The 24,796-nt window shown below is 39.7% G+C and overlaps 1 protein-coding gene across 2 annotated transcripts in view; it reads right to left on the reverse strand.

Moving 5' to 3' along the window:
- The window catches only part of LOC136058007 (neurabin-1-like), a 40,031-nt gene extending 20,519 nt beyond the window's left edge, over window positions 1-19,512 (reverse strand). For both annotated transcript variants that reach the window (XM_065751160.1, XM_065751159.1), the window contains exons 1-7: window positions 17,681-19,512; window positions 5,673-5,805; window positions 5,030-5,150; window positions 4,411-4,515; window positions 4,179-4,299; window positions 3,064-3,207; window positions 1,442-1,495 (exon numbers count right to left, since the gene is read on the reverse strand). In XM_065751160.1, coding sequence (XP_065607232.1) covers window positions 1,442-1,495; window positions 3,064-3,207; window positions 4,179-4,299; window positions 4,411-4,515; window positions 5,030-5,150; window positions 5,673-5,805; window positions 17,681-19,267 — 2,265 coding nt within the window. In that variant the 5' untranslated portion in view covers window positions 19,268-19,512. The remainder of the gene's footprint in view (window positions 1-1,441; window positions 1,496-3,063; window positions 3,208-4,178; window positions 4,300-4,410; window positions 4,516-5,029; window positions 5,151-5,672; window positions 5,806-17,680) is intronic.
- Between the last annotated feature and the right edge of the window lie 5,284 nt (window positions 19,513-24,796).

Below are 24,796 nucleotides of genomic sequence, written 5' to 3' on the forward strand. Positions count from 1 at the left end.
AATGAATAATCTAAACTAAAAGGTAGAGAACAGCTAATAACAACTTACCAATAATATTTAACACTGGACTTTCAATGAAATCATATAAACTTCTCCAAATCTTGCTAATGCAAGTTATTTTTAGAACTCAAAACTCAGGAGTCTTTTACTACTTCCTCAATACAGCTACCTTGTAAAAGAGTTTAAATAAGTAGCAAAAAAGATTTTACTAATGTTGACTTGCTAATTAACCCACCTTTTCTTACTATCTATGGACAACCTATTTTATCACAGTTGCAATCCAGCATTTCCTTACTGCTAAATTTTCAATTTGCCTTAGACTACTTACCTACAAACATTATTGAAGGAGGTGTCTTATTTAACTAACTCCTTAAATAATTAGCTATCTAATTTTTTTTATGGCATTTAGTACAACACAACACAGATTTCTTAGGGGATACTATTTACACTAAGGAAACTGCTGCTTGTGAAATCAGTTAAGATCACTTCCTGATGGAACAGAGATGTTGAAAGGGCAAAACATTTATTGAATTACAAAAATGAAGCAAAAAGTTGTACTAATGCCAACATTTTGAACATCTTTTTAGCAATCCAGTGCGCTAAATGTCAAGAATACTGCAAGAAGGAATACCATCAGAAGTAAAATCAGAACTATCACAAGAAGTTTCAGCTCTTGTGCCTCTCTAAACCTAGAGGTCTAAACTTTGGCAGAGTGCAGGCAAGACTCCAATAACAATACTGTTATTCAAATTATTGTAATCTGAAGCTTTATCATTGCCCAGTCTCCTGCCACCCCTCTCCCAACACCATAGTGTGACTTATCCTAGGGTAGACATTTCTTGGCAAGAAAACATTGAAGGGTACTGGAATAAAAGCAAATATTTCTAGAAAAAGACAATATACAGATCTCTTATCAGTGGAAAAGGAGGCAAAAAGAGCAATAAACCCTTTCTCAGGTAACTCAGAAGAGTTGAGCCAATCCTCATTGGAAAGAAAAAAAAACAACTGGGAAAACTCTCCTCAAAGGTGGTTAGAAATGCAGGAGAGGTTAAGATGGGAAAGAAGGTAACAATTTTCTGGTAACGGAAAGTCAGGCACTAATCATTGTCTACAAATCCCAAATCCATACAAAAAACAGGTTCTCTGTGCTGAAAATATTCTCTCATTTAGTTGGGAACTTGTTTCATAGAGTACCCACCTACATTCAGTTTGATGGTAAGCAGTAATACTGAAGCATTCATTTTGTAATGACACTTCCCCCAGCCCCTATTTGAGGACAGCTTTTCAGCTTAGAAATGCCTGTCTTACTTAACACAGTACATAGAGCCTGAGACCTAAAACAGATTGCTGACCGCTGCATTCAGTTTATTCTTCGTAAAATTCACTGGTAGAAACAGTAATTAAACGAAAACAAAAATATACAAATTCTTTGAAAACTTACCTTTTCCTTCAGTTGATTCACTTCAGCTACTGTTACTGCATGTTTTAATTGTAGCTGAAACAAAAAGAAATTTGAAGAATCACATGGGAAATTTTATTTGAAATGCACGTTTCAAATATTTGTCTGATCTCCCTCACAGGAAGTCAACTAAATTCTTTGTCAATTACAGGAGAAGTAATCCTGAACTTAAAAGAAGAAGTCAAAGTATATGATCACTTACAGTATAGGAAAAACAGAGCTTTTAACATTTAGAAGAGTGAGGAGGTTAGGATAACATTTCAGCATGCTAGGAAAATGAGAGGGCAACAACGCAGTTACGAAAGCATACATAGAATCAAGTGGAAAAGTATCAAATTATTATCATTATTATTTTTAATTTATCAGCACTTACAAATAAGCGTACAAGGTTTGATTTGAAAGTAACCTTTGTCCTTCACAACAGAAATCTTCATAGGATAGTTAGAGAGAGATAAAAGCTACATCTAAACCAAATGTAAAGACTGTTAACAAGACAAGGAAACAGCATGCATATGGGTGTAAAGTTGTTTTTGTTTTTTATTTGACTACTGTCAGTTATTTCTTGTATTTAACTTTCCATCTATAACCCTGGGGGACCTTTTTACTTTCGAATAGGATATAATATACTGAATATTAAAATAAATGAATCTGTAACTTAAAATCCATAATTGAAATGATGTTAATAGCAGTGTGGTAATGACTCTAGCTGGGAATTCAATTGCACCAAGTAAATATGATGCCTTTAAAGATGCCACACATAGCATCTATGCCTCTAGCAGAGAAAAATGTAAACACAAAATTAGAATTTTTGTACTATCACTTTCTCAACATAAATATTATCCAGAGAGCAAACTTGAGGAGATCTGCAAATGTTGATTTTTTAATATAAAAATATGTACAAATACCCACTGAAAGTGCCGAGCTGAGACCAAACAGCTTCTTTGCAGTGTATTTTTCTTGCCCAGAGTGAAAATCAGCAGGGGGGTTGGACTAGATGATCCCTAGAGGTCTCTTCCAGCCCCTAAAATTCTGTGAAAACCAGGCCTATTCTCAGAATGGTCTACTTCTATGTACAAAGACCCCATCAACTACAGCAATCCTCAGAATGTGTGAGGTCACTGGGCTGAAAGGACCGAGATGTTCTTCAAGAAAACAAAACACATGCATCTGAACTACAGCACTATAAAGACCATTCAGAATGTGCACACTCCTCCATTCAAATTTGCAAGAAAATGCAAAGACCAGTGGGCCAAAGGAAAACTAAGAGGAACTATGTAATGCAGTGTTGCTGTGTTCAGATACCACAAGGAGTGAAGTGGTCTTGGGCTCTGTTTTTTGTTTTATTGTTTTTTTGTTTGTTTGTTTGTTTTTGGAGGTGGGGGGGGGGAAAGGGAAGGGAGGTGTCAATTTCAAGTCAAAGGATCATTTACTGTAAATATGTACAGGGAAGTTGGAATAAAAAAAGTCACAGAAGACCTCTCTTGCAAGGGACAGCAACAGTGGGAAAACAAACACACTGCTATGATGGGAACATGAAGGAGATCATACTATATTCAGATTTTCCCTATAACATGATGAAGAGTATTCAATATTCAATACTATACCTCTTTAAATTTAAGAAGAGACTGTGCTGAATCCATATCCAGTGGTAAACTGATATCCTCATTTTCAGGAAGATCAAAAACTTCCACAGATTTTTCATGTAAATGTGATTCATATGTATCATCATCATCATCATACTCATCATCCTGGAAAAACAAATAGAAAAACGTGACATCCAATAACATACACATTTTGCATTATAAAGACAGGGATTTCCTAGGAAGAGACAGAGGAACGTGACAAAAATGATTAAGGGTCTGGGAGCATCTCCTATGAAGAAAGGCTGAGAGACCTGTCAATAATGTTAAGTCTGTAGAAGACTGAGGGGATCTCATAACCATTTATAAATACCTAAGGTGAGGGAGTCAAGTTGCTGGGGGCAAACGGTGATGAGCAGCTCTTCCAGTCCACCAAGCACATGGCACCCAGGCTTCCCACCAAACAAGGGGAGATGGGCAAAAAACAGAACACAGGAAGTTTCACAATAATGCAAGGAAGAACTTTACTGTCAGAGATAGAGCACTGGAACAGGATGTCCAGAGAAGTTGTAGAGTCTCCTCCTCAGGACATTTTCAAACCACCCTGCTTTAGCGAGGGGGTTGGACTTCATGATCTGCAGAGGACCCTTTCAACACCTACAGTTCTGTGATTAATGCAAACAGCTAGAAACCTTCTCAACTAGTTACTATGCCTTTTAAGTTTCCTCTATCTGTGATAACTTTTAAAGGAAATTTGCAAACATTTTCATCAAAATTTCTCAAAGAAGCCATGGAAAACAAAATCCACAGCTCATGTTTAAAAATATCTTTTGGATTATTGGTGAATTGGAGACAAAGCAAGTAGTGATAACTGCATACTTTGATAAAGGTAATGTATTAAGTTTGTATTTTCCCTTTTCATCAGCTTGCCTGTTTTATCTTTTTAATTTTTCCCTCTTCAATTTGGGTCAAAAACATTCATCCCATAATCCATAATCATAACACAATAACACATTCATCCATATTCATAACACAATATCATATAATATCAATATAATCATAATATAACATAATCAGTAATCATATCTCATATATATATATAATTTCTTTTTCTTAAAGTAAACATGTGTAAGTTTTACCTGCTCTGTGTCATCATGAACATAGTGCTGCTCATACAGACATCTCTCCTGCTCTAAAGTCTCACTAATGAGGCGGGCTACTTCACTCTGAGTCCCTGGCTTCTCTCTGCCAATCAGAAACCTACGAAAGAAAAACAAATTACCTTGCAGCAAAAACTTAAGTTTGGTATTCTCCATTATTGAAAAATTACAATTAAATAGAAGGTATTACCTGATAGAAAATAATACATACCTCACTGTTCCTTTGGTGTTTTTTAGTACAGTGGCTGCAAAGAACTGAGTAACTCCAACTAGACTTATGCCATCAACTTCTACAATCTGATCATTTACTTGAATTCTGCAAAAATAAATAAATGCTTAGCGATCAGCTCAACAAAAAGATTTAACCAGACAAATTATTGATACGATGTCGCCTAAAACTCCCTCATTTCTACAATAAGAAATTTGAGTCCCAAGAATTCTATTGCTTGAAACTAAACTCCTGATCCTCAATTAGTATGAAGAACACCAATTAAAAACTAAATACAGTGTTTGCCTTGATATTTTTATACTAATCACAGACTGGTTATTGTTCTGGATTGCCAGTTTGATTTTGTAGCACTTGTACAAATGGACGTTTCCTCAGATTTTCTCAGACATCCTAAAAGAAGACCTAAGGTCATTTTGAAAAACGGCCTATGTTAAGTCAAATAACTGCATTGTAAAATCTTAGCACAAACCACAAGTGTAATATTTATTCACTTGAAGTCAGCTTTCGTAGCTTTATTCACAGTATTTGGCATATCAGATGAAAATGACTGGGATCAGTCAGAAATGTGCAAAAAGTGTAATTAATTCAGCTGAAAACTCACCGTCCATCTATCTGAGCAGCTCCACCATCTGTTATTGTTTTTACAAAAATGCCCAGTTTTTCCAGCCCCTGATCAGCACCAACTCCCATTCCAATAATACTGATGCCCAGACCGCTGTCACCTAAGGGATTCAAAAATTTAACATTAGTCACATCACAGGTGATGTAACACAAAGCAGTAGTGAGGGATTTTGAAGTGTTTCAAATCATTCCATACAAAAGAGAAAACAAATATATATTTTATAAATATGTATTTAATATATAAATATAGAATGCATTTTAAAATATATTATTTTAAGCCTAGATAATACTGAAAGCTTTTCTGTTCTGTAGTTATGACTTCCTATTAGATTCAAAGTTTCATGGAACCTGAAACAGAATTTGAGTTCAAAGATTTATGGACAGTATATATTCTAGTGCAGATCAGCTGCTCATTAATAAATGCTAACTTCAATTAGGTATGATAGTTCATACTTAATGCAGGACTGCTCAATAAAAAGTCATTAAATTCAACAGAGTAGCTATGCATGAATGCCACAGGCTACATTCAAAAATTTAAGATCTAATTTCAGCAAAAACACAGTTTACAATTGCTTTATCTTTTCTTTCCATAGTATCTCTAATATTCAAGGTCTGATTCACACCTTTTTCAATTTCCACAGGAAATACTTCCATTTTTTCCACCCTTTTCTCTAGTTCATATTCAGCTGAGGCTGCCACAGGATCAACTTCTTCGTTACGTCTATCATAATCTTCATTTGAGTAAGTACTGAAAACCTAAGAAAGGTGACAAAGAAAAAAACCAAAAAACTAGCTTAGTGCTTTCTTAGCCCCTTCCAAGCATGGTGTAATTGAAAGGAAAATCAGTAAGGAAATTAAAGTGGTAGTTTTAGAGATTCCATTTTCTAAACAATCATCACTTTAATGAACACTGCTGCAATATAGTTTCCAGTTGCATAAAAATTACATTTTGGAAGTTTCAAAATAATCACTTAAACACTTTCTGCTTTGTAAATACGCCAACTATTTAAAAGAAGAGAAATCATTGTCTCTTTTTTGATGCGGTGTTAATTTTTTTAGGACTACACTCCCTCAAATCCTTTCTTTTTCCCTTCCCCCAAACCATCTGCCAATTACAGAGCCTCCACCAGATGTAGATTTCTGATTTTGCAGGGAATCACATGGCTTCCCAGGAAAAGGAAATGCCTTGTTACATACATTACTATTTTTAGTAATTGCTCCAGCTGAATTTCTGAATTGTTAGAAGATAAATAAACAACACATATAATGAGTATGAAGACAACTCAAGGAAAGAAGAATGAGCTACATGTAATATGCTTAATTTCATTTATCAACACGTTCATTTATCACATTGAAAACCACTAGTTACAGGCAAGTCATATTCCCCCTCTTCAGTTATCTGAAAAACAAGGTTTCTCTGCTCACGTTTTCACAGGCACCAAGTGTTTTCGTCAATATCCCTGCAAGTCAAAACCAGTTACAGACTGCAGCAGCAATCTCCCTAGTCACAAATGTGTAGTGCTGACACAAAGTTAACTTACACTAGCCTACTAAGGTTTTGCAGCTTTTGCATTTTCACACTAAGTAGGTACCTAAAATCATGTGAGTATGACATAATTAACTGCGATTAGCAATACTAACATTTTGCCAGTGAATTTATATCCACTGTTTGCTCTGCATGGCAGGTGTTTGCTCGGCATGGCAGTATATTCAGACACTGAATAACAGATTACCTAAAAGTGTTTGACATAACTCAAAAATTCATACAGGCATCCTTCCTGGTTCTACCTCCAGACTGCAGCTGAAGAACTGTTCACAAACTGCTGTGTGCTACAAAACACAACCATAGCTTTAAAGGAGCAGTTCAGCAAGTGAGAGTACGACCCATTTGGTAGACAGAAGAAGAAATTCATTCTTAGAAATCTTGTTTCCTGGAAGGGTCTCTTACTGAGGGAAGCAAGCTCTTCCTAGATCTTGTATAAAGGTAAATAAACTAAGATAAACTCCTCCAGACCATCATCCAGACACTAGAGGGCAACAGAACAACAATGGTCACACTGAGGGTATTTCTATTCTATAAACTTTACAGACAAACTGCAATATAGACAAAGAAAGCCATCCAAGAATCCTTATTTTACCACTACCAGAAAGTGGTTGATAGTGTTCTTTGAATTAATTCACCCTCAGCTCCCCAGGACACAGAGTAGAAGCATTTCAGTTCCATGGAGCATGGTTTTCCCTTTGGAGCAAGTCCTGTCTACTTTTGTTCTTTACATCCCAAACAAACAAAGAAAAAAAAAAACTAACAATAAAAACCCCAGCATCTCCAAAGATTATAGTAGTAAGAGACATTGTAGACTAGTCATAAAAAAATGAATAGTAAAAACAAAGGAAATAAGATAGCAGTAATCTATTTGGGAGACACTGACTACCATTTTTTTAATTGTTGTTATTGTTCTTATGAGTGCTCTAGCACACTGAGCAACAGATGATGCATGCAGTCAGCCAGCAAAGGGAAGACCACTACCTACAGCACCAGCCACCAGGTGCTGGAGATTTGGGGGTGGGAATAAAGTTATACCACCTAAAAAGCCTGGATGACAGATGATACAAGCTTTAGGCTGCCTGTAAGGAAGTTTTAAAAATTATGAAATATTTTTCCAGCTCAAGAGTAATAGCTTTGTACTTGAGAGTCTCATGGAATTTGCCCAAGTTGGTGCAAAGGTAATGCATTGTGAGAATTCATCACCTGATGGGAATGGATCACAGGATTTAAAAATAGATTAAAGTGGTATTTACCACTGTTATACATAGCACAAAAATGGCACTAACATGCAAATGCAGATGAAGACTTCTAACATTTCCACACAACAGCTTCCTGAGGAAAAAACTATCTGAAACCAATTATGACTAGCCTATTTAGAGAGAAAAATCACACTTTTCTCTTAAAATGATGGATGAGAACTGCATATGATCATTTAAATAACATTTTAAAAATCGTAATCCCACAATTAAGAGAAGATAGAGATGCTTCAAATAAGTAATTAGAAGTACCCTCAGATACGTTATTTTTGAGGGAAAATACAAATTTACAAATAGAAAAGCAATACCAATGACATACAACTGGAAGACAAAAGCTGCAGTAACAAAAATTAAAACAAGAGCACTAAAAACTGCAGTCAAGGGGAAAAGGCAGATGCTTTTATTGTGTACATGAGGAACCATAACATGGTATTTATCTTTTACCAGACAAAATGGTTAAGTTGTTGACATTAACATAAAAAGCACAGAACTGTTTGGTGAATGTTCTCTGCCAAGCAGCAGAAGTAATATTAAACACAGTTAAAATGTGGATAATAAATAACATAAATTAAAAGTTACAGAGTTTAGAAGATTGATGAGAAAGCTAAACACAGTTCATCCCTGCACTGTGTCTGGCAGGACTTAGTCACTGAATCAAACACATTAGGAACAAAAGAGATTCTAATCTTACTATTTAAAAGGCACTGTGAGCCAGAGACAGTCAAATTATGTGTGAAGGGAGAAAAATAAAAATAAAACACAACAGTATTTCTTCTAAATATTTTTTCTTTTAAAAGGCAGGATGATGATAATTTTGTCATGTGTACTCTGGGCTATTAATAAGCTAACCATTATAAAAAAAACAAACCCTCAAAACTCTACTGAAAACAAGTATTTAACATAAAGTATAGATAGTTTCTGTTTACTTTCCTTAGTGCTGTTGGACTGTATAAATATTTAGCTTCCAATGTATCTTCAAATAGCATGGCAATTCCCAAGAACAAGTTCATTTTCAAAAAGAACAAGCAGCACTGAGGACTCTGACATTAAGCCATCCGACCAAGCTGATATTAAACAAAATCACAAAAGAGCAAAATACAGGAATGATGTAAAACTCAATGTAGATATTTTTAACAGAAGTTTATCAAACAATTCTGATCTACTATTTACAACGTTACAAGTTATAACGATAATCATAGGTTGGTAAGCTAGTTGTTGCTAACACATACTGCCCCAGGCTACTGTGATGATGTTACCTGGTTCCAGCTGGCAGCATCACCAGCACCTGCTTACTGACAGCTACCTGCAGACAGCATAAACTTCCATTTCTTGCAGGTGACAGAATACATCAGACGGGAGCTCTGGAGCTTATACTGGCCAATCTCCCAGCTCTAGCATGGCCAACTGATTTTGTGCTCAACTTATTTCTAACAGAGGTGCTGGAGCAAACACGAGTTATTGTCTCAACACTGTAGAAAACTAAGTGAATTTAAAAGTCTTTTATCATAGCTTGTTACATATCCAGAAGGTTAACTGGTTAACTTACCATTAATGCCTTCTGGATCCAGAAAAGCTAATAAATGGTGAAAAAAAAATCCAAAACAAATAATTTCTTTTACAATCAAGTCTTCTTTTCTTCAGAATGAATAAAAATAATTTGAATCCAAATAAGTTCTCACAAAGTGCTGAGTTTAAAAACTCAGGACTACTTTAATTAAACTGCAAAGATACATATCTGGAAATTTTCAAGCATACACTTAGTCCTTGAAGAACAAGTACATATTTTTTTTGAGACAGAACAGATTGCTTTAATTACACCAGAAAAATGAATCACTTTTTGAATGCAAAACTCAGTTAATCTCTGGCTAAAAGGTACTACCATTCAGTTACTGCTATCACACAGAACTAAAAATCTCCATCATATTGCTTCAGTGTTGTCAAAGAAAACAGCATTATCACAGGCCAAAAGAAAAAAACAAACCAAACAATCATCTCACTATTCAAAGTCTTAGCAGTACTTCAAAAAGTCCTCCTTATAAACTATGCAAATTTTAGCAGAATGTTTTTGTTTGTTTTTTTAAGAAGAAAAACTCTTGAAGTTTTGCTAGCACAAATCTCTGTTGCCTAGTCATAAAACACAGCCCAAAAACCTACACACCTATATTTATTTCTAGTAGAAAGATTTGTTTCTGCGCAATCAAAAGCATAATATTACAAACATACATTAAAATCAACAGATGCCTCAAAGGGTTCCCAACTCATGAGAATGGAAGCAATTTCAACATCACTTTTAAATTCTAATGCAATTATATTTGTGCAGAAGCATAACCTATGAAAGCAGTTAAAGTAACATTCAATGAGAGAGGCATTGCAGTGTTACTGACACCTGCACCTCGAAACCTTGCCAAGCAAAGACTCCACCACTTGGCTCATATGTCCAGTGAAATACAATTCTTATGTTGAACACTGAATTTTATTGACACTCAAAGCCACACATTCAAAATTCAAGTCAGGGTTATGGGAAAATTGCCTAATAATGAACAGTTTCAGCTTTTTGAATTGATGGTCTTTGGGATGCCTAGCAAGATGTTAAGTACTCAGGCAAACATGAATAATCATTTGAAACAGTAGCACTGAAGCAGTCTGAAGTATAAGGTACACTTAGCAGTTTACTCTTACAATCTCCCTCTTCATTTGGAGTAGATATCACACTACCGCTATATTATTCCCTTTGTTTCTAAAAGCTACAGGATTAGCTTTTTTTGGCCATTACTTAAGTGACTACCTGATTTAAATCACTTCATGGTATCAGATGCTTTAAATCAGCAAACAGAGATACCTCGCTCATTTTCTGGTTTAACTGAAAAATATAAATCACAAACAAAGCTCAGTTTGATTCACAGCAGTCAGTAACTGTTACACAGGCTGACACTACGAATCATACCATTCAACGTAGCATTTTCTGTTACCAAACAAGCAGACTGGAGGGCTGTGCACACATACAAGCTTTGTTCTGTAGTTCTGCTAACTTAATTTAACAAAGCAAACAAACCAAACCAACGCCACCACCCAGTTAGTTTACATAAAGGTGTAAGGGCAGCCTTGCTCCAAATCCACAATAAAATTTCCCAGCCAGCATCATCCAACCTGGTTAGCACTTACATCCCCTCAGCCTCACCAAACGCACAGGCTGGCATGTCTGCCCCACAGCACTTCCACCTCAGCTCTCCTGAGGTCACACATGTCGCGGTTGCATGTTAGAAAAATGTCACTACTCATTTCAACCACTTCCTAAATAAACGGCGTGGAAAAGAAACACGCATGGAACACGCTTCCCAGTTATCAGATTAAGTCCATTAGCCATTCAACCAATGTTTTTCTAAGCCAAGAATGCTTTCCCAACCACATTTTGGAGAAATAAATCCAGAAATTCTCTGCCTAAAGAAGAAACAAGCATGGCAATTACAGATTGAATTTCTCTGCCCAGTAACTCCCATTCTTCTGAGAGAGAAGGGCAGTCAAGCCACCAAATCCAAAGTAAGCTCTTTCACCAGCAGCTGGCTAGAGAGCAGACATCTCATCCTATATCAAACACAAAAAATATTCACAAATAAAATATTTCGTTGTTCCAACTTGAAACTCAATTCTGCAAGCGTCTCAAATTCACAAATAAACCTAATAAACACACAGGACAAGGATTCTTGTTTATGAATCCTTACACAACAGAGCAAAAACCTGAATCAGTGCATCCGAGACAAACAAAACTACAAGAATGTAATTTTCCAACTCTTAACAAAATGAATTCTAACGATATTGAAAGCAGGTCTATTAAGCAAAAAGTTAACCACAGCTACTTTGCTCTCTGCTATCAAATCTAAATATAAAAACAAACCTACTAATTATTTTTCTGTCACTGGTCACATAGTATTCAGTTCCTATTTGGATGATTAAAGCCCACAGCTACTGAAAATTTCTGAACAGCACTAGCACGTCAAGAACTGTGACAAGCTTAATGAGTTCTCCACTGACATACATCTATCAAACTGTTTTGTCTCACTCTCTTCTTCCTTCCATTCTTGCATTTCTGCTGTCCCATCCCACCCCTGTCTCACTGGTCTCTCTTCCAAAGACACTTGAATTGACAAATTAATTTGTGTCGTATTTAGAATGATACAAAAGGGATAATTTATTTTTTCAGTTTCTTAAGAACTATGAACAAGTTTCAGCTACTGTCTCTTTGTGCTTTCACATCGGTCTAGGTTGAGTATTCTAAGATGCTAATAGCAGCAATCATCAAAAAGATGCTGAATCTTTCAGCAGCTTAACTGTTGAGCTAATGAACTTCTCTCCTACAAGTCTACTTATTTCTGCCTGCACTCTGCATAATCATTTCACTTCCCCTGCAACTCCTCCATATTCCTGCACCACCCACTACCTCGTGTATATCCAGACTACATCTCCAGTGAAACCCACAAGTGCCTCCACCTCAGACATTCCTCCCTTCTCTTCTTCATTGCCATCCTCCAAGCAAGACACAGCATGCAGTGCACTGCTAGCTACCAAAGCCAAAAGAATGAAAAATAAAGCTGCAGCCCAGCCACCAATGAGGACATGAATCCACAACACTCTTTAGAGGTGCCAACTTTCTCAATATCAGGCAATACTTTAAAAATACTTTAAAAATCTCTCTCTTTCATCAAATCCAAATGAAGCTGCAAGGAAGTTAGAAGGTGGAGGGACTGAAGAAAAGGGTGAGGATAGACCGATGATGACACCCATAATCTCACATCCACATATTTGTCTGCTTCTGTAGCATCAACAAGTACATCCAATGGGACAGCCAGCATGCCATTTAACTGCATTCAGTGAATAATTTGGTCAAAAATACACTGAGATATAAATAGAAAGAGTCAAGTTGCTCCAGCAGTGAGGCAGGATAGAAAAAGAATTTATTTCCTTTTTCTACTCAGTTTTAGATTTTTTCTGTGCAGTCCATTCCCTGGTACCAGCCTCTCTTCCAAAGTCTCTTGAAATGCCAAATCTACCATTGTAAAACACACATATATCAAACATTTCCTAAAAATATAAATAGAAGAAAACTTCTGATGGAAGAAAATAAAGCACCAAAGAATTGCATACTTCTTTATGGAAAGCTGATCAAATGTCATAAAAACAAAAGGTTTCAATAAGGGCAGCAAATGCATAACAAATACTGGATACAGAACTTTTTAAAGCAGATAAATCTATACACAGAATGGAATGCATTTAGGCTTCAGAAACCCTTACTGACTTCCAAGAAAGTTGAAATCTCAAGAAGTTTTAAAGTTACCTTTCAAAAAAAAAATAAACAAACCCACTCCCCCCCAAAAAACAGCAAAGACAAAACAAATAATAAAAAAACCCCACAATATTTTCACAGGCAACTTCTTCCCCCAGTTAACACCCATGACTCTTAAAAAAAAAAAAAAAAATCTTACTCTGCTAGGTCTGTCAGAGGAAATGAAGTAATCTCAGATGCAAGCAAAAAACAATCAAACTATGCTCAAAACCAGGAGTATTTTTTGAGGACTTTGATTGAACAGCACTGTGGAGAGTACATTAACTGAGATAAAAATAAGAAGTAAAGTTGCAGGACTAGACTGTTCACATAAAAGTGCTGGAACACTGATGCATGCAATAAACAGTTTCAAAACACATCTATAAGTTGTTTTGTCATTAAAAAGATTTTTAACAAAGTCCCATGGAAATACACTGCCTCTGCCAAGAAAAAACAGATGACTTCCCAAGTGCAAGACAGTTCTGTTTGTCTACTCTCAAGTTCAATTTCTGTTTCCCTAAATCAACCTACTTCCATGTGATGTAATGGTCTCTTAATGCCACACAGGCATTTCACTGAAGTGCTTCAATGGCTGACAAACAGTTGACCATTCATGCAGTCATCAATTATTCTCTAATTACAATGACAACTGAAGACGATCCAGGAGCTGGGCATTTCCCACCAGTTAATGGATTTTGTGTTATTTTTCTGTGTATAAAATCTAGAAGTATAGAAGCTATAGTTCAAAAACCAGGGGATGTATGATGTTGAAGCACTACTCTGCAACATCTGTTTAAAGCAATGATCAGGAGAACACACGTTACTTTAGAAAAATCGTGCATCTCCTAAAAACGGTAGCTTTTATAGGTAGGCTGTTACACATGAAATCCACAGTAAGGAGATCTGTTGTAAAAAGATCGAACAGTGTGCCAGGCTGAACAAGACTACTGTTTGTATCCCAGCTACACATGAAACAGCTCTATTTTGATGCATGAGACAAATGGCAATATTAGGAAGGATTTGCACATTCCCTGAAGAACAGCTGCTCCTTGGCTGGCTTGAACCACATAGAAAGTATGAGACTGCTTGTAATTTCTTCACATAAGAAAAAAAGATGTTTTGCTTAACTGCAGCAAATATAAAAGCCTTTATGAAACTTGTTTTTGGTTTTAATTTACTTTAAGCCACGTTCTTCACTTAATCTTGAAATAAAGTATTATTCACAGAGCTGGGGTCAAACACTCCCATGCAACATAAACTAGTTAACACTGCAAATCAAACAGACCTACGGAAATGAATAGTAGCTGCATTATCTTTTTGGGTTACCAGAGCTCCAGAATTTCTAAGGATCATACAGAATTTCTAAGGATCATAAACCATTACAGAACTTAGTCATAGTGCTATTCAAGGTCTTGAGGACAAAGTTTGAGACAGTCAGAAGACATCTGAAGAAGCCAATTTGGAAATGAGCATTTGTTTTACCAACGGAAAATTTCAGGATTACAAATGTCAAACTGTACCCTGTCATTACATCTGTGTTAATTAAAGTCTTTCAAGGTGACCACATAATTGAGAGCAAGTGTAATCTCTACATTACAAAAGCATACTGAAGCATGAAGGGATAACAGCAGATACCTTACATTATTTTCACTGTAATGCTGATCACTTATGTGGTTGAGTCAGAAAACTTTAGGACAAATACAGTACCCTAGTGGATACCTTGGACATCTGAATGTACTTTACATTCCTTGTTGGCTTCAGATGTAGCAACAAGGGACTAAAAATAGCCCACCTACCACAGCACAAACCCAATCTGGCAGTGTAGTTCTGCTAGTAACTGCACAGCATCACTCTCTTCACTGCTGCAGGAAAAACAAATCGCTGAGCCACAGTGTTCCCTAAGGGCTGCAGAGATCACACAGTGGCACTCAGGTCACCTATGGAAAGTAAGAAAACTTCCCCAACATTTATCATCAGCTTCTACAGAACTGAAACTTTTAAAATAGAAGTCTCATCTCCACCCATTTCCACAGATACATACTGACTCCAAGATAGTATTTAGCATTTCATCTTTCCTGAAATTATCAGTTTAAAATTATGTGTGCTTAAGCCCCACTACAGCTGTCAACAACTGCAGAGCTGCAGCGTGGGTCAGACACAGGGCTAACTGTATTAGCTCCATTCCACATCCCATGGGAGTTCCAGTCTCTTTCAGTTACTCAAAAACCTTGCCAATTTCACATGTGAAAAACTTCTCAGTGCAGATCTAACTCAAGTTCTCTGTGCTGTTCTGGCACGTACACAGATACCTTAAGAGCTGTGTTCAAGTTACATCCATTACCTATACCATATCCCACTTTTTATTTGAGACTACCACACGCAGTGGTCAAAGCTCCATCACTGCAGAGACTCAGTGATTTGACAACATGCTTTTTCTTACCCAAACATCTCCTGAATATTTTGAATTCTCCACCTCAAACACCTGCTGAACAGCAACTACAAAACACAGAGCTGGCTGCTTCATAGCTGCTACACAGCTACACTGGGAAAAGCAGCAGGGATGGGCCAGACCGCAGCACAGAAGGAAAATAGTCATAAAGCCAACTCCAGCCTGGCCCCATGCAGGAGGGTCTGGGAAGGGGAGAAACACAGCCTTCTCCTCCAGGGCTGTGAAAGGCTGGAATGACACTAATTTCAATCGTACTTGTCTAAATAAAGCTGAAGGAAGTTAGCTGGATGTAGTTCTTACTATGGCACTGCTCTGAGCTGTGGCCAGGGGCAAGAAATCATTTTACTCGGGATTTTTCTCTTTCAGTACAAGATGCATTAAAATCTATTCATAAATCTATCACACAGAAAGAGATCTGAAAAGAAACTTTACTACTCATGCTGCTATTTAAGTACCATTTATTCTGCCAATCCTGAAGCCAGGCATTATGGCAATAACCACATTATCTTCTGTGATCGTCTTTTGGCTGTGCAATCGATAACCTGGTAGAAGCTGGCTCTGGGGGCTTGCAGAGAAGCAGCTTCAGTCAAAGGGCACTATTTACAAAACCTGAGATTTGTCTACAGGAGAGCTCCCATCACAGCTGTCAGATTCCTTGCAATGCTTTGAACTAAGACTGACACTGAACAGAGAATGCAGGAAAGATCTGTTGCAACCACTGCTTCTGCAGGACTTTAGCAATGACAGACCAAGCCCACAGCAGGACAGCAGGCACCAGCAAACCAACATGCAGTTCTTACAGATGATGTGCCACACTCCCCTCAGACACTGATGCAGGGAATGGATTGGTGCCCTCTGGCCCTCCAGCAGCCTTCATCCAGCCCCTTATGTGGCTCCCCATAGCAGCAGTGCTCATCCTTCAGAGCTCCAGGTCACCATAGAGACAGCATCAGCCACAAGAAAGCCACATAAAGCCATCTTGCCTATGGAAGGACTATAAAAACCACAAGTATCAAAACCCAAATTTTGCCATACACAAAACATCTTCTGGGGTACAGCACTGGTCTATCTTTATCAGACTGGGAACTTCACAACAAAGGAAGTACAGGAGTCTGAGTTTTTACATCATTCTCATCAGCACAGAGAAAGTGTAAAAACTGTTTTATTGAAGATGGTGTTTTCTCTTCTACTATTACATGAATGAAAAAGAAGTATGGTTGAGAAAGCCTGGACAGCTTCCCATTCCATCTTGCTCCTCATCTCCGAGTAATCTCAAATTTCAGGTGGGACGAGAATAACTACAGTCAGCAACAGGACTACAGGTGTACAGGGTTTACACTACGGAATGACTTCATTCATTCTGGGGGTGATTTTGGTAACTGAAGAACAGAGCCCTACATCTTAATTTGTTAGCATTGTAACTTGCAGCGCTTCTCATCTGTCACTCTGACTTCCGCAACTCCAAAATACTCATCACACTAATACTCCTAAAGAACCACCAATATATACATTAGAGATATTATTTGTATTGTAATAAATTAATATATATAGGCACTATTACAGAAAAGTCTGTAATCTTAAATAGCAGGAACAAGTAATTTGATATTTTCCCACGCCAGAGTTGTAAAACATTTGAAATTGCATCTGAAGATTTTTAATATATTTTTGTACAAGAAGTAAAAGTGAAACAGTCCTTTCCAGTGCAACACCACAAATCTAACCAAATAAAATCAAGTATTAAGGGCCATGTGTCTGAATTTGTTTCTAAAAGTTAGCGTTCCTAAAAATACTCAGTAAACGAGTGAAATCTCGTGTGTTTCATTATGCTATCTTATGAAGCTGCTGTGATTTAGAAATTAGTAGTGACAACTTTCACTTCTTTTCAGAAAACCAAGCAGTTTAGATCAAAAGTCATAAAGTTACACTATCTAAAAGGTTTTTACATGTTTAAAAAATAAACAAAACTTGAAACACTTCCAAAATATATTTCCTGGCTACTTTGGACTGCAAACTAATGAAAACAGAACAAAGCAAACCTATGACGAAAATTAGAATGCACATACCTTGATAGGAGCTGTTGAGAACTTGACTTTTCGGTCTGGCTCAGGATCTTCCTCTTCAGAAAGTCCAGGAAACTCCTCGTACTCACTGTCATACATATATTCTTCTTCTTCCTCCAAAATTTCATTGTCTTCAGGCTCTTGGTTCTCTGGTTCTGTATCCCTATAATCATCAAAAGCTGCATTTTCTATTCCAAAAGCACAGAAGCTGTCCCTCTGCTTTTCTACTGCTTGCTCTTTTTCTTCAGTATCCCCCTCCTGCTGTAGAACATCCTGAACTGGTCCATCTTTCACAGACATCCCATCTCTCACTTCTTCCTGACTGATTCCATTTCTTTCTGCAAGCTCTTCTACTACCTCCAAGGAAGAGCTTTTCCCTTCTTGTATTTGATACTTGAGTGGTTGATCCTCACGAACAACATGACCTCTCTTCAAATCCTCTTTTCCATACCCTGAGGTTTCATCTTGCACAGTCAGCTCCACACAAGTCTCCTCAACAGGGGAAATCTGAGAAAGAACAGTCTCTGTTCTCCACTTCTCCTCACTGGATATACTGCTCATATCCTGTAGGCTTCTCCCCAGTACTACTTGCTTTCTCTTGTCTTTTTCAAATACTTCACTCTGTCCATCTCTGTCAAACATAGGCACTTTAGTGGATGCATTCTTCTCTTGACTTCTTTCAACAGCAGTAGATGAATCCAAACTGCAATGGCTTCCCAAAGGGCCCCGATTTGGGCTATCACTTTTGGAAATTTCTTTGGATTCTTCAGTATCACTGTCACCCAGAAAGCTTTCCAGCCTCCTAGAAATGGGGCCAGCATTCAAGAAGGAGGTTTTAGAGCCATTATTGGGATGCTGCTGCTTCAGCTCATTAACTTGGCTTTCAACTTTATCCAGTACAACTGAAGGACTCGCTTCTGTATTAAAACTGAAGTGGTCTGCCACACTGCTGCAATCAGAAGCTGAGCCATGTCTCCTCTTATCTTCACTTTTTTCGCATTTGCTGGGAGAGTATCTGTTCACGGAGCTCCGTTGCTTTATATTTCTCTCAAACAGCTTCCTGGTCTCCGAAAATTTTTCTGCCAGCGCAACTTTGTCCAAGTCTGCCTCATCATTGCTACGTATGACCTTATCAGCAGTAGAAGGCACAGATGAAGAATCCACAGGACTGCTGTTGGGGCTGGTACTTGTATTAAGAAGATTGTTTTTTTGGATAATGAGGAAAGATGTGCCACCAGGAGAAGGTCCGTGTTCTGCTGATGTGGCCCGACTGATTAATTTGGTCTCAGCAGGTGGACTACTTTCACAAGAGGGCGTGGAAGTGGAGCCTCCCATTTGCAGAAACATACTTTTGATCTTGTGAACTCTATTGCCATAAGTGGCAGCTCTACCTCGACTGTGTGGATCATTTCCTCCTCCATTGGAATTGGTGCTCTGCTTCTGCTGCACGCCTGTCTTGTTCGAAGTGTTTTCAGGGCTGTTCGCTCCATCAAAAGAGCATTTGATAGCGTGGAAGTCAGACTTGTAGGCATTTCGGTGTGGAGAAGCACTTCTTAAAGTCCTTTCCCCTTTCCCCTCGGTTTTCATCATTGTCAGAGAGCAGGCTTCCTCAACTCCCGAGGAGCGGGAAGGAAAACTCACAGGCACGAAGCTGCCACCCTCCGATCCCGAGTAGAGCGGATCCTGCAGAAGAAAAGCTTCCTTTTCCCCCTCAGCCGGCCTCCACACTCAAACAGGCTGCGCGGGTGCATACGCGGCGAGAAAGAAATCACAGCGCGTAACCGGCCACATCGGATATTTATCACCGCTGCGAATCACAGTATCCAGAAAACCATCTGCAGGGAGACACGGAGTTTTAATTAACTCGGGACCTCGCCAGCGGGTGACACGAATCCCGAACTCGCGTTCCCGGCGGGAGAGGCGGCGCGAGCCCGGATAAAGCCCATTGTGTCCCGCCGGGACGCGCGGCCCCGGCTGCCGGCGGCCGTCCCCCGCCCGGCATCCCTCCGCCCGGCGCCGGCTGAGCGGGCCGCGGGCGTGGAGCTGGGAGGGAGTGAGGCCGCCGGCCCGAAGAGGCCGCGGCGAGGCGGAGGGGCCCGTGTGCCCGCGGGCTGCCCGGAAGCGAGCGAGCCGCGAGTTTCGGCCGCGAGTCGGTGCTCCCCGCGCCGCTCCAGCGCCTCCGCACCGCAGGGGCCGCCCCGGCACCTCGCCCCGAACTTTCCGAGCCGGCCTACCTGGGGGCGGGGGTCCCGCCGGCTCCTTCCCCTTAGCGCTCCTGGCCGCCCAGCGGCAGCGCGTACCGCGCCATCATTACCCGCCGCCTCCGCCGCCCCGCGCTCCCCCACGCCGCCTTCCGCCCGCCCCTGCGGCCCCGCTCCAAACCGCCCGCCCTCCTCCGCTCCGTGCCTCGGGCCCGCCCGCCGCCTCGCTCCGCTCGCACACAAAGAGCGAGGGAAGAGAGGGGCTGGTGGGGGGGGGTAGCGCCGGGATATACCACGCCGCGCGGGTTGCGGGTGATACCATGTCGGCGGGACCGGCGGCCGTTAGCGCGGGGCGGGGCGGCCCGGAGCCGTCGAGGAGAGGGGCGGCGGGGAGCTGCCCGGCCCCGTCCCGCCGCACCCTCACCGAAGAACGCGGCCGAGGCGCCGTCCGGGCCGCCCCCGGGGAAGGGCCGCGCGGGATTTTTAAAGCCCAGCGCGGCGGCCGCGGCGCGGTGAGGTCGCTCCCGGGTGAGAGCGTCCCGGCGCGGAAAGCCGGAAGTACAGGGAGCGCCGCATCGGGCCGACTTTTCTCCGCTCGTTTTCAAATCCACGCTGTCGTAGCAGCGAAACCCCTAAACGAGCACGTGGCGCCGGGCTCCCGCCCCCGCGGCTGCTCCGAGCTCCGCGGTGCCGAGCGAGGCGCGCCTCTGCCGGCGGGACTGCGCGTGCCCGACTGCGTTAGTCCAAATTATGGCACGGGCTTTGATCCAGCCCACGGGACGCGCGGTTCGGGTTACCGGCCAGAAGCTGCTTCCACGTAGCGTGTGTACAAATCACACGCGACGATCAGGGCGGCAGAGGAAACCGAGAGAATGCCCGCAATCAGGAAATGGCAACAAGTATTAAGAAGAATTCAGCCAGGTTCTGTATTCTTGCCCGGCGGGAATATCCAAAATTGGATGATTTTTCATTCCAAATTCAAGTAAGAGTGAGTTTCCAGTGGAACGGAAACTTGAGAAGAGCCGAAGTGACATTTCATCTGGCAGTTTCCAAACCAGTGGTGAAATTTAGACGTTCTTACAGACATCCACATTGGCTTTTTCTAAAACAAAGGGGGGTATGAAATTCATGAGTCTTTCTTCTACGTTTTCAAATGCAGTTGGGACAACTGCAGAGACCTGCCTCTAGGTGTTTAAGATACACCCGGAAGCGCTGCCTCAAGTAACCTTGTACAATAAACAGCTTCAATCCAAGAGCAACAAATGTTTCTTGTGTTGACAACATGTAGTTCTTACCTAGAACAAAGTAGCAACGACCTCCCTCCCACATCTCCTGAGATGCTTCTCCGTAATGTCTGCAGCCTGGGCTGAAACTGCAAGGCTTCCACACTATTTCCATTGCGCAGAGCTGTAAAAAAACACAAAGGAAACCTCCTTAAACAAAACAAAGTAAATAGAGGGTTGCTCTGCAGTTTGAACACTGGGCAAAGACCATTCTTCACATTGCTTCAGGAGCTTGCCAGCACGTAGGAGGCAGTTCAAAGGAAAACAAAGGCAGAGCTCAGGAACAACATAATAACAGAGCCCAGCTCCAACCTGTGCATAAGAAAGTGAGAGGCCTTTGCACAGGGTGCCTGAACGAGGCTGCAGCAAGAAGATACTCTCCTGTTTTGGATTCCCCTGTGCTCCAGAAAGGTGGGAATTCTAATTACAGAGCATAAACATAAATTTAAGAGCATCAAAGATGTCTTTTTAAGGAAAAAAAAATCTCATTCTACCTAGGATAACATATGTAGGGTATTTGGGCTAGCCATGTGGCTAGAAGGGACAATATTTATCAAGATCGACTGGTTTCTAGTGAGAAAAGACTGAACTGTACTCTAGGTGAACTGACATGAAGGAAATAATAGAACTGTTTACAGAAACAATGAATAACAAGATCGGAAGAATTCAAGATAAGGATGTCTGGAATTTGAGCAAGAAATCTGGGAAGATGAAGTAGATTTCATCATAGCTAAAATCATAGTAAAACCCAGGAAGAGCATTGTAGTGATTCAGTCTGTAGAGGTAAAACAATGATGAGTATGTAAATGGTTTGCACTGAGCATTTTGTCATTGGAGTGTACTCAGGAAGGATCTTGGCTGCTCAAAATCTTAGGGAAAAGGAATCAGTGTTGTGGTGTATGAACCCATGAACCTAATGAAAACAGATGAAAATGAAATTGTTTCCAAGGAAAAGATTTCGTAAACTTGATTACTCAAACTGCATTGAGGTGTGGTTTTAGTATTCACTCTGATTCCAAAGGCATGTAGATGAAAAAGGAATCCAGCGGGCATCAGAGAGTGATACTGACTTCTGAATGGACTACTCCAGCCCTGGAGCTAAAGAAGTCCATGAGACAAATGTCTTCAGCATTCATTGTAAAACTCAGTTTCTGAGCTTTTACTTTTTAAAAGCTACCTGCTTAATCCTCATTTTAGTTTTAACGTGAGATTTATACTGCAGACTCACCAAACATGTATTTAATCTATGTAATGTGAGTTTCATTGGCAGTTGTAAGTAGAACTGGTATTTAAATGTTTGAAAACCAAATGGGAATAGAAGGATTAATTAAGCACTTAGAGTCTCACCAGTGTTTCTTGTGGATTTTTAAAGTTTTTTTTTTTTTAAAGAAATATTTTTTTCTGTCATAATTAGCGTGATCTGGAAGCATTTCGGTCATACTCAGTATAAGCTAAACAGTAATTCTGACCTTGAATGAGAACACTTTCCTAAAAGCTTGAATGATGACTTCATGATGTCTGTCATTGGAAGTAAAGTAATGTGCAGTTTTAGGAGATTCATTATGTTAAATACAAATCCAAAATAATAAATTAGTTTTAAGCTCATTGCTTTGTATCTCTTCTTCACAAAAATAAAACACAACTGAAGTCCAAAATGACATTTAAGGGTCAATACCATCTGGTCAGTGATAGGAGAAGAAAAAATAAAAACCAGAGCAAATAAAGGAATGACTGCAAACAGCTACAGGATGAAATCTGCAAGAGAGAAACTCAGGGTCTAAATATGGATCTATGAAGGGCATTTCTGGGGTTAAGAGGATGGATCAGCCAGGCTGCCAAATGGTACCATGTGAAGTAAGGATGTAATGATATCCTGGAAGAAAGCAAAGAACAAAAAACAGACCACACTAATACAGGAGCTACTGTATGTGATGGTAGGCTAGATCAGATTTTGGAATGGGATTCCCCTAGCAGCTTGCATTTTCTCTAGAACATTACAGTTGCACAGCAGGACCCCAAAGATTACAAGTGTTGTGGATGAAGAAACACTTGAAAGACAGAAGCTAATTAAGTTTCACTCAATTCCATTCAAATTATGCTGGATAACGTGGTAATTACTCTGCTGCACGCCAACAGCACCACAGAGAAAGCCTGAAACATAACTGTGTTTGTCTTTGCTATTGTATATGATGATATATACGTTCAATATTTCTTTTCATTTCCAAAACTGCAGCCACAGTATCTGGGGTAAGTTACTGCCTGCTCTGTATTTTGCTTTTCCTTCCTCAACTTGAAAAGCAGTTGAAATGGTGAACTGTAACCTGGATGGTTTATTCCTGGTTTATTCTGCTATTGTCACCTCTGAGCCTTCCCCTTCTCCCACTCCTTTGTTTTCAGCTGTCACTTGAGCCAAACAATAAAGAAAAAGACTTTTGGCACAACCGTGCTTACTGAAGAATGGCATATTTTATAGGTCCAAAGGAAAAAAAAAAGAAAAATAGAAAAGGAAAAAAATGGGCCAGGCCTACTTAGTACAGGCCCTACTAAGATTTTATTTTATTTTTTCAATTTGCAAGTACATTAAAAAGATGTTGCAAGCAAATTTCAGTTAGAAAGCTATTACAGTGAGTACTTTTGCTGTGAGCTAAGTGTCAACACTCAACACTCCTAGTCCTCGGCTTTCATGGTGGTCATTTGTGCCTCATAGTAGGGATGACCTCTCTCATTCCCAAATGTGTCTGTGGTGCAGAGTTCCAGGGAGAAGAAATTTTATTCAATAATATACATCAGTGCCTGGTCTTACTGTATTAATTTTCATAAATCAGTACTTAATTTGTTGCTTGCTGACTAAGAGCTGGGCCCTTCAGGGGCAGGGTTATCTGCAGAATGGTAAATCCAGTTAATAACTAGTTCTGTCTTCCTCCTACAGCCCACCCAGTGTGTTGTTTCTCAGAAATCCTGTGAATGAATACCTGACTAATATTCTGGCCACAGAACCACAAACGGTAAATGAAGGTTGATGAAACAGTACTGAAACCTACATTGAGAACTACTGGCCTGCCAGCACATTACTAATGATTTCTGTGAGCTGCCGTTACTTTACATCAGAGCTCCAAAGCACATTGGAGAAAACATTGGAAGAATCTCTTGAGTTCTGAGTCTATAGAACCTCTACAGACCCTTATGGTAAAATAGCAGCAGTTAGATTCCTAAGCTGCTTAAAAGGAAACAAGCAAACAACAACAAAAAAATGACTAGAAAATGCTTGTGATTTTTCTCACTTACAAGCCCCATTTGTGAGGCATCCAAACCCTCAGAACCACTTGTCACACTGGCAAACTCGTGAAGAGGAAAACAAAACAAAATAAAACAAAAAAGTAGGGGTGGGAAGAAATGATGACACTGTAGAATTCTGTGAACTCTAGTTTGAGAACATAACAAGTTTCTCAAGCATAGTAAGCAGAAGTTAGCGTGACGAGGAGTCAGAGGGTCTTAATAAGAGCCATCCCACTGAATGCTTCTTGAGCAGAAAAATCCCTCAGTGCACTTTTCAGCTTGGTAAGCGGAGTGCTGGTGAATAGCTCAATTGAATTTACAGGAATTTAGCAAATAAAGTTTGTGATTATTGTCTATTT

This window comes from Cyrtonyx montezumae, unplaced genomic scaffold (assembly GCF_038088225.1).
Source record: "Cyrtonyx montezumae isolate F1298 unplaced genomic scaffold, pur_monq_1.0 scaffold_7, whole genome shotgun sequence".
Taxonomy (NCBI): domain Eukaryota; kingdom Metazoa; phylum Chordata; class Aves; order Galliformes; family Odontophoridae; genus Cyrtonyx; species Cyrtonyx montezumae.